Raw genomic sequence first — 18,070 nt, forward strand, 5'->3', positions numbered from 1 at the left:
TAAAGTATGATTATAACAATGTGCTATATAAAAAAAAGATTCAAAAATTCCTGGTTTTCCTTATCTGTTGAAACAAGTGGAACACTTCTGTGATTAAAACAATCTGTGCTCCATATTCTGTATGTTACTTATGTCATAGCTTTCTTTATCTACAGAGTTGTAACTTTCACTGATAATCAAAATCCACTTACCCATTCAATATTCCTATGGACTGGCTATACCTTGTTGAAGGAAAAGCCACATGTTCTAATGCTTCAGCATTTTATGGAACCAACACAAATAATGGTAGGCTAAAACTACTTATATTTACAGAAACCATGTCCATCATCATGGCAGCTGTAGTACTTGATAATGCCTCTCTAGACATGTGACTAGGTCATTGTATTTCAGCACTGTTAAAAGCCTTGGCTTTAGAAACTCATGTAAAAATACATGCAACAGATATTGAATAACTTGCACTGCAAGTGATTTTGAAAAGCTCTCCAATATTTGACCATATTTAATAGTTTAAATTTACATTAGTGATTTTTCATTCATGAATACCCATTGTACTCTGTCGTAATGAATTTGGTAACTCATGAACTTATACTAGAGAAGTGTTAAAATGTATTTTGCCTTTTAGTTTTTTAGTGTCTTAACTTTTATGAATTGATTACTGTAGTTAGTAACTAATCTCACACATATTTAAGTTTACTAAAGTAATTCAATTCACAGTGGTAAAACTTAAGAAATTGTTTCAGTAAATGCCAAAGTTTAGACTTGTCCAACTGCTTGTGTTCTAGAAACTGGATGAGAACCGTCACCCAGGATATGAATCTGTAATAGCTGCCATTTCTGATATATTTTACTCTCTCCAATTTTATCCATTGGGTTTCTTTCACTTCATTTCAATTTTGGTTAGAAATTACTCTCATGTATTCCTCACATGAGAATTTAGAACAACAGGCAGAGATTTAGACAGTTCTGTTCTTGTTTGGTTAGGTCAGGTCTCTTTAAAGGTTTAACACAAACACTACTCATTCCTGCTACACAAACACTACTCATTCCTGCTAACCATAGTGTGACATTTCCAGCCTATGGGGTTATTAAGAAACAGAGCTGTTATTGTCTATTGGTTCAAGGGTCCAGCTTTCCAAATAGTTCCGTTAGCCTATCTGCTATAGAGTCCTTATAAAATCATTGGGACTTAAACTTGCAAAGAAGATACGCACATCTTTAAGTGTATAGGCATCTCTAATTCCATTCAGTTCAATGAAGTAGTTGTTTGGATGTGAAATTCAGCATCTCCCATGTATCTTGTCACACCCTAAGATATGTTGTATTGGATATATAACGCATACTTGCAAAAAAATCCGTACAAATGATGTTTGTGATATATTCTGTTCATGTTTCTAATGTTTATTTTGACAGTTGCATGAATCCATATTTAAAGGATAGACAACGGCAGCTTTGAAAACTCTCGTGAGAATAAATATTCTTATTTACTTTTTTTGTGACTAAGCTTACACAACTCCAATGAAGTGCAAATGGTGCAAGGCCAGCAGGAAGGCATGCCATTATTCCTTTGAGGAATATATGTCCCTTAATAGTCAACATTTCACTTTTTACTTACTGTAAATCAGTTTTGCTGTTTTAATTTACAATCCTAAATTAAACCACCATATATTTGTGCTGCCAAATGTAAATCTTAGCTTCTTTTCTGCTTTGCTAAAGACAAACAAAAAATTACCTAACACTAACTTGGACCATAAACTTACTATGGCTACTCACATAAATGAAATAAGAAGGCTACATTTCTTCCAAAAAGGAATTGATATTGGAGAGACAACATTGACAGTGCTATTTACTGTCAGTGCTGTACATTTATATTGCTAATTTACAGAAAGACTTAAAAAACAGGCCTTATTTCCTCATGTCAAACCAAAACAACTCCTAGACAAGCCTGCAAGAGCTTAATAACCATACAAAGTCTGAATCAAGCACATGGCACATTAATATTCAATACATGTACAGTGTAGCATTTGTTTCCAAATCCATTTTGATGTAATGGTGTCTTTTGAATAGCACTCTGCAGCAAACAGATATTTTCTGCTTTATAACTCAACATAGTTCTGTTTCTATTTTAGTTTTATAGTAATTAGACCTTAAACTCAACTAGCCCATCTCAGATTGCCTTCTTTATGTACCTTGTAAAAATAAATGTTTTCTTGGATATTTATGAACAAACTGTAATATGAATTGTATGCTATAATTAGTTTTAAAAACATTTTATATTTGATGGGCCATAAAATATCCCATGTGAGGTGTTTCAAAATTACCTGACATCCAGTTTGATTTCTGTCTGAGCATAAATCTGGCAAAACTTCCCACAATGGATGGTACAAAGATTTTTTTTTTTCTCATATCAATAAATACGGCACAAGAAGCTTTAAAAAAACCCTCTCAGAATGAGGTTTTTATTTTGCCTGAGATTCAGCACTCAAAGATTATGAAGAGGATTAACTACAATGCGGCATTGCAAATGTTATTTTCCTATCAGGATTTTTACTCTAGTGGCATTGATATATTATCCACAGCAAATTATTTTTACAACATTTTATTTTTACTTCTTGAAACTGTGTATGTGTTAAATGAAAGGTTAGAGCAGAAATATAGCCTGGTACAACAACTGATTTTAATTTGAAAATGACTCTCATGACTTAGGATAAGAGTAGGGAAAAGAACAGAGAAGGGAAACTGTATAGGTGAACAGTGGAAGAAAACCCACCTTGAATATTGCTGGCTTTTTCTCAATGTTCCAGTTAAGTTTTAAATAAATTGTCCAACAATTATGTTGAAAAAGCCAGGGTTTTTTTTCATGACAGAGAACATAGGAGGTGGGAATGTAGTGAAATAAAGGGAACTAATTACTGAGGGAAAGGCTGTAGGGATGACTCAACTAGCAATGAGTTCAAAAAGCCTTCCAGCGTTTTGTATAGTTTTAATCAGTCCGAGATGAATGTTTCTGTTTCAAAAAGTGTTTCATTAAAGCAGCTCCATTTTTACACAAAAGAATGGCATCTTTGTTTATTTACCTTTTATTGCCGTCTAAAGCCTCAGTACAAATGATCACCATAGTACGAAAGAAGCAAAAGAAACAGAAGCACAACCGTACCTCCGGCATGCTCAGCTGAAAACTCAATTCACAGAGATTTGGAGTTTTCCCCTGCTCCCACCCCAACCCCAACTGGTTTGCACTGGAGGGGAGGGAGAGAGCTCTAGGTTACGATTTGGAGAATTAGAAGGGAAAGAACGAAGACAAGAGGAACTACCAAAATTATTTTAAACTGTAAATACCAAATTCTGTAAATGTAAATGCAAATGAGGCTAGCTATTAATAAACAGTGTTTAAAAAGCAACAAAATTTAAATAGCATGATATGATTTCAATTCATCAACTAGAAACTCTGATATGCAGATCATTTTACAACCCATTCTAGAAATTTGAATAAAATGTTATCTTGTACCATGTTGCCTGATCATTCTTCAAGCCACAAAGTTCCAAATAATTTCTTCAGAAGGAAAAAAAAAAAAAAAAATGAGCTTCATCACAATCAGTTATTACAGCACCTCTAAACCATGTATGGCAATGCAATACTGAAATGCATTAGTTTTCTCTAGATTAACATTCATTATGTAGAAATATGTAAAAAATTACTCAGCTTTGGAGAACATTAACACTCAAAAGTTCAAATAAAAGACAAATAACTTATCAGTTCAGACATTAATGAGCAATGTAGAGGAACGAAGGGGGAAATAAACCACTCAAATACTTGTTATACTCTTAAGCAAGATAGGCCTTATAAACACATACACACATTTTCTTGTTTGTGTTCTATTACTGATTTTGAATTCAATCAGTTGTTCAAGACAGCAGTTTGCAATTGAACTGGTAGACCTTCTACAGGGTCATACTACATAAAAATTAAAAGCTAACACATTAATTCTTGTCCCAAAATTATAGGATATTTTCTTTGTTTCTATGTACTGCAATTTAGCAATGCATTAAAAAGGCCTGCTTTTTCAATAAAATCATAGGATCACAGAACATCTCGAGTTGGAAGGGACCCATAAGGATCATTGAGTCCAACTCCCTACTCCTCACAGGACTACCTCTTAGTATGACTAAGAGCATCATCTCCAGACACTCCTTGAACTCTGACAGGCTTGGTGCTATGACCACTTCCCTGTGGAGCCTGAATAATAGCTGATAAAACAATGAAGGAAGAACAATAAATTGTGCACAGGAAATTATAAACCAGCTTTAATCTTGGCCATTTTCAAGAAAATAGGGAGATACAAAACTTACTACCATTTAAAAAAAGCATATTGCAAAACATGAGATGTGGTTCTGCTTCTCCACCTGTTATGAATGAATCCCCAAGGCATAATACTTCTTTTGCATTAAAAAAAAAAAAAAAATTATAAAGTTGTATATTTTCCTGACAAATCCATCAACAAAACCCCCTTCCATTCTGAAAAGATTTGACTGACTGGGACATACTTAGATATGCTGCTCCAGATCAGTACCATTCTCCTCTGGCTCCACAAAACTTCTGTGTAGCAAATTTACTGAATATGTAACTGTGGTGAAAGCTCTTTTCAGAAGTGTCACATGCAACAAAAGAAGTGGAAACATCTGTGAGTTAATAGTCCAAAGAAACCAGAGGGAACTGGGAAAGCAGTATGAAGAGCCATCCTGCTACTCTTGCAATACATCAAAAAATACAGCAGAACTGCGCCATACTGTGTTTATTACCAAAAGATGAGACAGACGTGGGAGAAAGAAGACTTCAGAAGTAATCGTAGTCAACTGCTGTCACTGAGGCTTATCTTAGATGCCACCTACGATAACGAAGTGCTAGCCAGAGTCTCAAGACAGACATGCAGCAATTACAGCTTGGGGACCTTACATAAACAGCTAACATACATATGTATCATGACCTTGCAATGGTACTTGAATCACAGCTGTGTGACATATGCTGAATGGATTATATGCTAAAAATAATTGATGCTTCTCTGCTAGTCTATTCAATCAGCAAATAGCCTCCCTCCAGTTTCTCTCAGTGCTGAAAGTATTTCCTCTAGAAAAACATACTCAGGAAAGAATTTCCATTTAGAAACCATAAGAAAAGTAAGAAAAAAATGGCTGCAGCATAAGACAGGTCATGAATAAAGGTTGTAAGTGTTATTTTTATAAATGCATTTATGTCTGTAAAGGACTGGGAATTCATGTCAGCTCGGGTACATGAAGATCACAAGTCATAAACACCCTGATTTTAGATGAGTTCAAAGTTCTACACTGACAGGCACATAGTCTTGTGCATCATCTACAAAGATAATAAACACTTTGAACAGATCATAAAGGACTAGGCTGAAAACAAACCATAAAAGTAACTCTTGCACTTTAATAGTTGTTCAGTGTCTTTATAAGCATTTAACCTCTTTAAGATCTGAAGTTGGTTAGCTGAAAAATAACTACCTTCACCTCTGAAAAACTTCCAGTTAACCATCACAATGCTTTCATGTGGTCATCCAGTCTCATCCCTCTGAAAGCTTCCAAAATGGCTTTTAAAATAGACGGTAAATGGGGGAAAGGAATTGTGTGTTTACAGTTTCTCTTTTACAGAGACAGTAAGTAAATTTAGTATTGGTATTTGCACATACCATTTCCTTGTGATTTGGATAGAACGTTTGCTCAATTAAAGGGAACTTCTCCGGACCCAAAGTTTTGTAGACAGACACCAGCTGGGCAAACTGTAAAATAAAGCGAAACAAAACAAAAAGCTTAGGAGAGAAACCACATTCTACCAAAATGATCTCATACTGTTATTTTGCTTCTTGTCTCCTGTGTTTCATAAACTCAGCAAATACACATACACATTATACACTTTCTCTCTCCTCCTCTCTCACATGCACACCTTTTTAATCCATCCAAGCTATGGCTTCATACACAGATCAACAAAGAACAATATCTCTGAGTTAAGCCTTCAAATGTACAGAAAATGAAATACATTGGAATACTGATTTGCAGAAACTTCATAGTCTGTATGTTTTAAGCTGATTTTGTGATAATAAAATCATTATAATTTTGCATTTTCTACCATCTTTAATCAAAGATTAGACATATTTCATGTTAATTTAGCCTCTGGCATCTCACCGACATTGAAACGCAATTTTGCAAAACTGGCAAACAGCAAAAAGCAGTAACTATGTCATATGTAACAAGTCAGGTGAAGAACAAGCAAGAGAATTTTAATTTCCTAGGCTCTAGCCATGTACGGTAGCCACATGGCCATTCTTCCACAATCAACAAAGATGTTGATAATTTAAACAGCTACATGTTATTGCCATTTCTATTAATGTTTTCCTTCCGGGCCCTTTCCTGACATATTCAGTCTACCTATATGCTGGATTGTAGTAACTTAACACAGAAAGTAAACCAACATTTAAACACAAAAAGACAAAGAATTCTTTATTAAATAGAAATGTATTTTGTGGCTGTTCTTTCTCTTTAGTGAACAGATCAACTCTTCTGCTTGTAACAGTTCAAAAACTAAATCACTCTTGAAATCACAGCTTAGCAAGTGAGGTTTCTAGGGAGCAAGTTGACTTTGGCAGCCAGAAGACCACTATTGTTTCAAGACTCCAAAGCTCTGGCTTGTACATGCCTGTGATGTGTTTAATTGTCATTATGCCAACATGAGACATAAACAACTTAGCACAACAGTTTGAATAGTGGGATTTGCTGGTTACAAACAGGAAAAAAAGCAAAGAACAACAGAACTCTGTGCATAATGCAGTTTGATAAAATACCTACTTTGCTAATGCAATTTTAGGGTGCAGGGATAGTAAAAACCATTTAAAGGGAAAAAAAGTGATGAAAGCTTTGCATCGCATTTCCAGCTGGCATAGAGAATTTGTTTAATTTAGTGGTGTTTACTTAGGTTTGGTAAAGCACATATTTAAATTTTGAAGTCCAGTGGAAAATACCTTAATGATGAGTAGTTTTCACCAAAAGCTTAAGAAATTCTAGTTGGATAGTGTGCTGTACAAACCAGACCTCAAGGAAAGGAAATATTATCACAGCTACCAAAATATGGTGGTTTGCAAATAGGATTCCTGACAACTTACTATTTATTTCTGTTCTTATCCAAGATCCAAATTCAAAATTTTATAAGCAAATACTGCCTATTAAATACATGATTTTTGCTAAACAATTGTTATGTTAAAATAAATCTATTTACCTATGTTTAAGTAAAAAACTTTTAAAAAATCATATGATTGTATTTCCTGTGATTCTTTCCTTATTTTCTTTTCCATTTTCACTGAAAGCAAGCAAGACAGTGAGAAACTGACACTATTTGTAGGAGTTGTAGCATTCACTCAAGAGGTAAGAAAGCTATAATTCAGATTAGTACTAGCAAATGTTTGTTTACTTAAAATAAAATACTATCAACCACAGATAATACACATGCATCACTCTAAAGTACCCTCTAATCTAGTAATTAAGCTATGAAATAGCATGTAGGAAAAGTTGGTTTAAATTTCCTGAGGCAGAGGAGAGAAATAACTCAGATTTCCCACAGCCAGGGGGGAATGATTTATCCTTTGCCCCTACTGGGACACTGCTTCACCTGTCTGTCTACAATTTCAGGAATCTCTTGTCAAACTTTTCTCCCCCAAAAAAGCAACTTGATAAATTAAAGCCAAAGTCGCATAAAATTTTGGCATTGTAATTGTACATCCTTAAACTGCTATAAATATTTCTTGTTTTCTCTGAACCCTACTGGGCAATTTATGAAAAATAATTTCATTTATGTTTTAATGAACTTTTATCAACTTGTAAGTGTGATCTGGACTTTTTATGTTTTCCTTTTAAACAGCTGAACCAAACATCTGTTATACAGACTGAAGCAAAAGACCACTTCTGAAAATCCTGTTGTATCTGGATAGTTTGGAAGCTATACAGAGTTTACAAATAGGCTGAATATAGAATACCACGTTGCCTGCTTTTCTATCCAAACTAGGTTTTAAAGGTCTGCTGGAAACTACACTAACAAGTTTAATGTGGCATCTTTTAGACACTATTTAAAAAAAAAAAGCAACCAAACCAAAAAACCCAAAACATTTTAATGCATTGCCTTGATTAAAGTTTTGAAAATGTTTTGTTTTACTGGGCTAGCTAATATGACCTTACATTACAGCTTTAAATCACAGTAAAGTTTATCAAATTCTTCCCTGGGCAAAAGCAAAATCTTTTTAGATGATAACATACTGAATTATTATCTAATCCAATGCTGAATGTTTTCAGATATGGGATGTTCACAGAACAGAGAATACTGGTAGAGCCACTCTATGTTTAAATAAAGTCATATATGGATGCTGAAAACCCTGGGAGACTTTAACAATTATCTAAAATAAAGAAACTCATAGAGCTTAGTATTTCAGCAGGAGTCTTTTCAACACCTTAAGAAAAAACAATAAAGTGGAAAAAAGTTCTTTTAGCTCTTATTTTAGCTAGCTAAATTTAATTCTCCTTTTCAAATTTTGCATCTTATTTTCAGCTCAAAGAGAGATATTCTCAGGTACATGTATTTATGGTTTTCAGATTATTTTTTTAAAAGGAAAATAGTGAGATTTTGTAACATTCTTTGTAACATCAGCTATTCTCTTTTCTACTAGGGATTAAATGCTTTCACATCTAGGCCTATAGATTGTTCCTCCATAAAAGAAAAGGAGAGCACCAGCTGTGCTTTTTCTCCTCTCCAACAAAGTATGACACAGATAAGAAGAAATACTTAGTCAAAAGAGACACTTATTCCCTTTGATTTTATATAAAAGCTTTATGGGGTTCCATTACACTAAGAATAGAACAGTATAAATTTTACTTCATAGACTACTGTAATCAAGCAGCACAGTTACAAAAAATCATTTTCCTAACTCAGAATCATAGAATCATCGAAGTTGGAAAAGACCCTTAAGATCATCAAGTTCAACTGTTAACCTAACAGTCCCAAGTCCACCACTAAACCACGGTCCCTAAGCACCACATCTACACGTCTTTTAAATACCTCCAGGGACGGGGACTCCATCACCTCTCTGGGCAGCCTGTTCCAATGCTTGACAACCTTTTCGGTGAAGAAATTTTTCCTAATATCCAACCTAAACCTCCCCTGATGCAGCTTAAGACCGTTTCCTCTTGTCCTATCGCTTGTTACTTGGGAAAAGAGACCAACATCCACCTTGCTACTACCTCCTTTCAGGTAGCTGTAGAGAGTGATAAGGCCTCCTTTTCTCCAGGCTAAACAACCCCAGTTCCCTCAGCTGCTCCTCATAGGACTTGTTCTCCAGACCCTTCACCAGCTTTGTTGCCCTTCTTTGGACACACTCTTTCTTGTAGTGAGGGGCCCAAAACTGCACACGGTATTAATGTGCAGCCTCACCAGTGCTGAGTACAGGGGGACAATCACTTCCCTAGTCGTGCTGGCCACACTATTCCTGATACAAGCCAGGATGCTCTTGGCCACCTGGGTACACTGCTGGCTCATGTTCAGCCGGCTGTCAACCACATCTCCAGGTCCTTTTCTGCTGCGCATCTTTCCAGCCACTCTTCTCCAAGCCTGTAGCGTTGCATTGGGTTGTTGTGACCCAAGTGCAGGACCCCGCACTTGGCCTTGTTGAACCTCACACAGTTGGCCTCAGCCCATTGATCCAGCCTGTCCAGATCCCTCTGTAGAGCCTTCCTACCCTCAAACAGATCAACACTCCCACCCAACTTGGTGTCGTCTGCAAACTTACTGAGGGTGCACTCAATCCCCTCGTCCAGATCATCAATACAGATATTAAACAGAACTGGTCCCAGTACTGAGCCCTGGGGAACACCACTTGTGACCGGCCACCAACTGGATTTAACTCCATTCACCACCACTCTTTGGGCCTGACCATCCAGACAGTCTTTTACCCAGCAAAGAACATGCCTGTCCAAGCCATGAGCAGCCAGTTTCTCCAGGAGAACGCTGGGGGAAAGGGTGTCAAAGGCTTTACTGAAGTCTAGGCAGACAACATCCACAGCCTTTCCCCCGTCCACTAAGCAGGTCACCTGGTCATAGAAGGAGATCAGGTTGGTCAAGTAGGACCTGCCTTTCATAAATCCATGCTGACTGGGCCTGATCACTTGGTTGTCCTGTACGTGCCATGTGATGGCACTCAAGACGATCTGCTCCATAACCTTCCCTGGCACTGAGGTCAGACTGACAGGCCTGTAGTTCCCCGGATCCTCCTTCCAGCCCTTCTTGTAGATGGGCGTCACATTGGCAAGCCTCCAGTCAACTGGGACCTCCCCCGTTAGCCAGGAGTGCTGATAAAGGATTGAAAGGGGCTTTGTGAGTGCTTCTGCCAGCTCCCTCAGTACCCTTGGGTGGATCCCATCTGGCCCCATAGACTTGTGTGTGTGTCTAAGTGGTGTAACAGGTTGCTAGCCATTTCCCCTTGGATTCTGGGGGCTTCATTCTGTTCCCTGTCCCTGTCTTCCAACTCAAGGGGCTGGGTACCCGGAGAACAACTGGACTTTTCTATTAAAGACTGAATAATGACTTTGCTTATCACTTTAGATGAGTTAAAATGTGCTTAATTACAAGTATGTCATCCCTGAAATGCTCAGATTTTTTCCTGAACAAACTGCACAAATTTCTACCTCAAAGATAGTTAGATATGATATTTAAAGTGAATTACTCCAGATGGCTCTTTGTATTACGCTTAATTCCAGCAAGCTTCTACTGTGTCTCACTAGACCAAAGGATTTATCTATCATTGTCCATTCCAGTGGAGAATTTTCTGGTATGTTGAATAATATTTTTATGCAACAAACTACTTCACATTTGCCTGTACAGTTGTTCCCTGTCAGCGAAGTACCACTGAGCTGTGTATTACGAAACCTTTTCTGTCAGAGCTTTTCCTTTATTGTGAGTATTCATTATCTGTGCTCTTTACAAGTTGAGGCTTGCTTCTACTGACAGTGGAAGAATTCCAGCCACCCATCTAATACTTCATGGTAACAACTAAAATAATCACAAAATTCTCTGGATAGTCTGTTTCACTGAACCAGATGAGTTGGCATTCTCTAGGACTAGAGAAACGGGAAAACTTTGATGGGTGAACACTTTTTGAATCCCTCTGTCACAAAAGAAATGGTGCTTTTAGCTGAGATTTAATTTACCTTTGACTGCTCTAAGGTGAGGGCACATCTACAGCGTGATGAAATGTAATGCAATACCAGTTTACTTCCGGATTTCCGTATATAAATTTGCCTTTTACCGAATGCATTAAACGTGTATCAGTGTTTCTGGGTGAAATTGGTAAAATAGAATTTCTAAGTTTCTAATATGATCTCAATATTCAGTGTTGCTGCCAGCTTTCTTTGAACATGTATTACTTAAAAGCAGATGATGCAAAAACAGTTTAAAAATTGGATTGTTATGCTGATCAAATGTTTACACAGAGTAAAAGTTTCATCCTACTGTATATGTAAATCATTCCTTTGTAAGTCTAAGAACTGATGAAAGACAGCTTTCCATGGAAATGCTGTAGAGGCTTCTAGTATTTCTCTGTGAAATGCACACTGAAGTAAATTATGCCTGAATATGTATATCATTACATGTGAGTGCGGATGGGGGCCTCAGCAATTTCATTTTCCCTTTCAATATACAAAGGGAAGCTCTCTTCTCCTTGTAACAACCCACAGAGGTCTCTTTTAGGGTCTGTAGGTTACGAAGCTGAAAGATGAGCTGTGTTACGTTATAGGCTGTTTTATGTTACATTTGTATTACAGGAAACTAATAAACATGACACATTGACTTTTCTACCCCCTTCAGATAGCACTGTGAAAAATGTCCTGAAGTACATTTTTAGGCTGAAATGTCCATTTTTAGGCTGAGGCTTGGAAATGTGGCTGGTCATTCCAGAAAAACACGATTGCCCTGTAAGAGTAAGAGATGCTCAAAAGCACCAACTAAGTACCATTAGCACAAACATATCAGGGGTCGTTGGTGGCCAACAGATTACAAGACAAATATTATAGACTCTTCAGAGGGAGAACAAATTAAGCAGTTGTTAAGTTAAGGGGCCGGCAGGGTACATTTGACACGTGTAGTCTGTGGGAGTCAACTTACTTTGACCAATATTTTTCACTATGCCTGTATTTTAAACACAGTTTCTGTATTTCTCTTTGTGGGTTTTGATTTTTTTTTTTTACATTACTAATATCTGGGAAGTATCTGTGTTACTCTTTTTATGCTCTTCATAATATTTGTTGCAATTGGCCTACTTTTCTTCTATTATGCTTTAGTAAACATTAAATACTTTTCCAGAAGGCTGAGTACATACACATTTGATTTGATATTTGATACCTAATACAAGAATCAAGGGGAACAGACTGTAGCTTACGTACCTCTTTCTGTCAGCAGGAGCTGACAGACAACTTAATGAAAGTATTCAAACTTTCAAAGTCAATTCAAAGTTTGACATGGCGACTGAACAATGGAACATCGCCTACAAATCAGTTTGGGCACACCAACAGAATACAGAAAAGATGGGAACTGACAAAAAAAACTTGATGTTCCTCCAGTAGGTTTCCACTATTATGATGCAAAGCCAAAGGCAACACAGTTGGACTATGAATGGAAAGATAACTTATACGGACCCTGCATCATAATTCAAGGGGTAGTTTTATAACACAGATGACTTGTTTCCTAACCCTTTTGCAGCCGAGCCTCACATGAGAACATGGTGATGACCACTGCCTCACCAAGCTGAGCTGCAAACCCCCACTGCATTTTTTATTCAAGTGCTGCTGCTTGACCCATCACTCTGGGACTAGCAGCATCTCTTCCTTCCACCTTTGACTGCAGCTGACATTTCCTCACCATCTTTATCTCCAGCTCCCTCCTTACCCTCTGGGGTGCTTGTCTGCATCTACTGAGATGGAGCTACTAAGCCCGTGTGGATTGTGCTGACCCCAGAACCATTTGGGTGTCACTGCCCCACATTACCCAGAACGTCCAAAGGCATTTATTTGGCTTCTACACCTCTCCTGCAGCATGAATACTGCAGCCTGTACTGCCTCTGAGAGGCACATCTCTCCAATTGCTAATCACTGGTGTAATTAACTGCTGGAATATTTTCATATCAGAATTACATCTGATAAGATATACAAACCATTAAGAATTTCTACAGGATGCAAAAAGGCGGCCTTAAATAAAAACCTTGGAAGAACTACATGCAGAGTTCTTGTTTATAAATTACCAAAGTGCATCAAACTCAGTCAAACTGGGCTTCTTACCTACATGGATTTTTCTGTCCCAAGATGCTTCCCTCATTTCAGCAAGATAAGGAAATCTGAAAAACTTTTTCTCAAATGGTCCACTGGCAAAGCTCAACGGTAGAATGCCAGTCCCCAGACAAGACCAGCCAACATGCTTTCTTAAGCCCAGCACAGAAAGTCAGAGGACTTCTCTGAGGTGGCCAGCATCCAAACAGTGCAAGACTTTATAGCATTTTAAACTGCACCATAAACTAAAGAAGATACATCACGGAACAGTTATGTTAGTTACTACTCCTCACAAAAGAAACAATGACAAGTACACTTTGCATCCATTTCCCATGTGAACTGGACCTAAGAATGGAAGGTAAACATAAAGGAATGACAGCAAGGAAATCAGACGGCAACAGCAGCACTGGTGGGAGTTTTGAACGTCATGTGGGAGAACAATACTTGTGTAGAGGGAGAGAGGGGACAGGGAGGAGTGGGGATTGTGATGGGGGAGCCAGCACAATGGGAAGGATTTTCCTGGATGGGTGACAAATTCCTTTTTCAGGAAGGGGAGTCTAGCCCCCAGATTCTCCTCATCACTGAGTCACCACGGTTATATATAAAAGAAACAGATATAACCTCTACTTAAGATTTTGGCTAGAAAAAAATATCTTCTTAGGTACTTTCATGAGGAACATAACATACAGGTTTCCTTTTTAATTAAATATTAAGATTGCACAAGAAATCAAACTCAGTTTTCATAATCTGGCCTTCAGTTATGGATATTTGACTTAAGCAAGCACAAAAGAGGGTTTTTGAATTTCAATACTGTAGCAGGAACAGCAGATAATACAAAGGATATGAACCACAGCTTTACAGTCCTGGTTTTCAGATTAACCTTACAGCCTTTATTTAAATATAGTTTCTTTCAGTAGAAGCTAAGAAATGGTTAAAAGTCTGTTTCAATTTTCTGCCACTAGAAGTGTTCAATGCAATGAAAGTCTGTAATGGATGTCAAGAGCTCCCACTGCTGCTCCTTAGCGCAGAGAAGAACGGGCAAAGTGACAGCAACCTAGCACAAAATTCAAGAATGCAGTAAAAAAATCTGAGTCTACTTTTGCATTAAAAATTGGCCCCATGGCAGTAAATGCTGGTCAAAGCAAAATATATTATATATACACTCAGTTTGTAAATAAAGTACTTCATAGTTCAAGCAAAGATTGATGATTATAGACCTGCAAGAATTACTTGCTGTATGGAACAGAAAACAAATCATCACCCCACTGAGGTATATTCATTATTTAAGAGTCTCTGCTTTTTTCAAGGAATTTCAAGGGAGCTTACATATTTTAGGGAAGCAAAATCATTTAGTAAGACTGTAATTTTCCCCTTCTATTGCAAGAATTGATTAAACTTAAAAATAGCTCTACAAAGAGGTGCAAAGAGGAAAACACACTGCTAGGTTTAATGTATTTAGAATTCTTTATTATGCATTTAAATGAATAATTACTTATGAACTTTACTCCAATTTGATGTTAAAACTTGCTAGTAAATTGTCTTGACCAAAAAGCTTAAAATGTTTTTACCTTCCTTTTGACACAGTTTTGTGAATTTACTTTCAGCTCTTGCACTACAAATCCATCAACATGTTTTGCTTTAACTGGCAGACTGAGCAAAGAGGCCAAAATCTTCATTGGCTGACAGAGAATTAAACTACAGTTTTTTATGCTTAAGTTCTGCTTGGATCAGTGCTGGAAGAACAGCACATGTGGATAGTTTGTTCTCTGGCTGCCCTATAGATACAGAGACGTCTGCCTTCACTATGTCTGTAAATGCAATACCCTTCATATAATAAAAGCCACAAAACAGGTTTTAGAAAGTCCTCTACCATTCATGTAAATATTTGCAAATAGGCAAATTGAATTTGTTACGAAGATTGCCACACATTATCATGTGAAGCTGTTCAAGCTTTACCACCCATGCGATTGTGTCCAGTGCCTAAGAAAGCAACTCTTCACTGCTTGAGAGAGAGATGCACAGCACCTGGCTTCCAGTCCTGAAGCGAAAGAAGGAACTGCTCTTGCTACAGTAGCTTCCTAAAGTATAGGGGGAGGAAAAGGCCATTAAACAACCTGTTTGGGTGGGCTCTGGCTGCCCAGGGTCCCTATCATTATCTATCAAGTAGATCAGTCTTGCCAGAATGGCTGAAACAACAGTAAGGTCAGTGCTGGATCCAGGTTTCACCTAATGAAATATACAAAACTAGCCACCGATTAAAATACAGGTCTTAACATTTCTAAGATTTATGATGTTAACAGATATCAAATTGGAACGTCCCTAAATGTCTTCCCTACCTGAGTTGAAGTAGGATTGCAGGTATGCATTTGTTAGCCTTGACCTTCAGTAAGACCCCCTCTGGCATACAGAGAAGTGCAATACCAGCCAAATTCTAGCCCATTGTTCAGCATTATCATACAAATCTTCTTTTTGGTAATGAGCATAGAATTTTCTTATAGTGCAATAAATATTCAGTAAAAAAAAAATGATTTCTTTCTCTAAAACAGACAGGGAATAGCAAAAGGTCTCATAGATTTACAGTGAATAGGTTTTCAAAAGACTTTTCCTCTTGCACATATTCATTTTATTTATTACTTATTCTCCAGAAGGTACTTTGACACAATATTGAAACTCATCTGTGTGGTTGTCTGCCTATTAGCATAGCTTCAACAATTTGTGTCAACAGGAAGCTGGAATGAACAGAGCTCATTTCTTTTATATGTTCCTCCCTGCAGAGTGCCTACATGATCTCTGCCAGTGCCCCAATCTGTTGCTCAACATTATTAAAGTATAGCTTGAAGGGGAAAAAACACAAGAGCGCAACTTCTAACAGCAACACATGAAGGAGAAAACAAGGTGGAGGACAGTACTCTAATACCATCAGAAAGCAAGAAAGGGCAGTTAAAACACACCTTCCAAAGGAAGCAAAGTAAAAAAAGAGAAATTAAGTGTTCAATAAGAGTAGAAAGATGAAGACAGGTAAGTAGAAAATCATCTGCAAAAGAAATGTGAAGCAAAATACAACACCTGAAGGCACAGAATTACGTAAGCAAGGCAAAAGGAGCAAAAAAGAAAAATGTCAACAAACTTACAAAAAAGTATTTGGCTGTCCACTCACAAACCATAGGAAAAGAAACAAACAAGAACTGTGAGATTTAGAATACTACCAATTTTGACAAAAGGCAAAGCCATAACCATGCCTCCCTCAGAATGAATGCAGATGAGCAAGGAAATAAATCTTGGCATACAAAGTATTCTATGGCACTTCTCTTACATTTAAAACCCTTAATAACAATAAATTCCTACAATGAAGTAAAGTCCCAGTGATCTTTTGAAGATATTTCAGTACAAGATGGGTTCACATCTGGAGCTCTATCTGCTCCAAAAAATGCCAGGATCTTTCAGCTGTCTTTAAAATAATACAGATATGTCTGTCTTCTGGATCTTAATTCCACTCTGCCAGCTTTTGACCAGAACACAGTTCCTATTTTTTTTCCTTTATTGCCCACATTACCAAACTGATGCAGCAGTTTGTCACTATGCCAACAGTTTACTTCACTTGAGGCCAAGCCTGCTCAGCACCCAGCTTTCCCATCCATGAAGTGACAGATGCCTCTTCACAAGCTATTACTGCTATGCAGTAGCTTGACATGCTACAGCGGGCTTTCTACATCCCCTCTGTGATTACATCATGTCAGTGTTTCAAGCTAAACACAGACTCTTCCACCAGCATGGCAACAGCTAATTAAGGTCACAGCGCTCACAAATGTTTTTTGTAGACCCATTATTACGTTGTAAGTTGTGCCATCTCCTTCACCAGAGTAAACGTGTAATTAGTATATCAGCAGATCCTTGAAGCTTTCCATACCGAGCACTGTTACGTAGCCTCCCACGGAACAGTAACAAGAGAACAGATTTGCAGCCAGCTACAGATGCTGCTGTGTTTTTCCTCTGCATTAAAGGAACCAGAACCCCTATCATGGAATTGGACTGATTTTATGAGAATTTTCTTTCTCTTCAATCATATACACTTGGGCTATACAACTGCAGCAATTCTGTAATCTCTGCAGTGCTGAAATGTTTATCACTATCTGAACCTAGAAGCAGCAATCCAGCTTATGTAATGCATTGAATTAGTACGCTACAGTCCAGGTTTAACTGAAATAAAGTGTTCTATCTATAGCAGCCACAGACATTGAACCTTGCAGTCCCTGACAAGTCAAGTCAGAGTCTGCATGTTTAGTATACTCACCAGTTAACTCTACCTCACTGCATAATTCCACTTATTGACAATCCGCTATACACAGTATGGGTGAAGAGCTAATAACCTGTGGTATTCCAAGACTGCACCCCTATCATCAATACTTGCAACTGAAGCTAAAATCAAGAGCAGGGTTCAATTGATGTAAACACTTAAGCATGCAAATTTCATGTAAATTTTAATAGGAAGTATGCAAAAGAAAGGATGCAGGAGAGAAGAATTTTTTTAAAAATTCAACCTAATACACTGGAAAATTGTGGGTTTTTAAAAAATATTATTTCCTCAGCCAGAATCATAAGCATGAGATTTTACCTTTTACTGCAAGCACTGTCATTATCATCACATTTTCCAGTTACTTCCAGCTTCCACAACTACTTACTTCGCTTACCTATGTCGTGTACTATC

At 37.4% G+C, this 18,070-nt stretch overlaps 1 protein-coding gene across 2 annotated transcripts in view; it reads right to left on the reverse strand.

Annotated features, from left to right (window-relative positions):
- SYN2 (synapsin II) overlaps positions 1–18,070 on the reverse strand; it is a 197,966-nt gene that overhangs the window by 93,306 nt on the left and 86,590 nt on the right. For both annotated transcript variants that reach the window (XM_075714460.1, XM_075714459.1), the window contains one exon: positions 5,706–5,795. In XM_075714460.1, the coding sequence (XP_075570575.1) occupies positions 5,706–5,795 (90 nt within the window). The remainder of the gene's footprint in view (positions 1–5,705; positions 5,796–18,070) is intronic.

The sequence above is a fragment of the Pelecanus crispus genome, chromosome 7 (assembly GCF_030463565.1).
Source record: "Pelecanus crispus isolate bPelCri1 chromosome 7, bPelCri1.pri, whole genome shotgun sequence".
Classification (NCBI taxonomy): domain Eukaryota; kingdom Metazoa; phylum Chordata; class Aves; order Pelecaniformes; family Pelecanidae; genus Pelecanus; species Pelecanus crispus.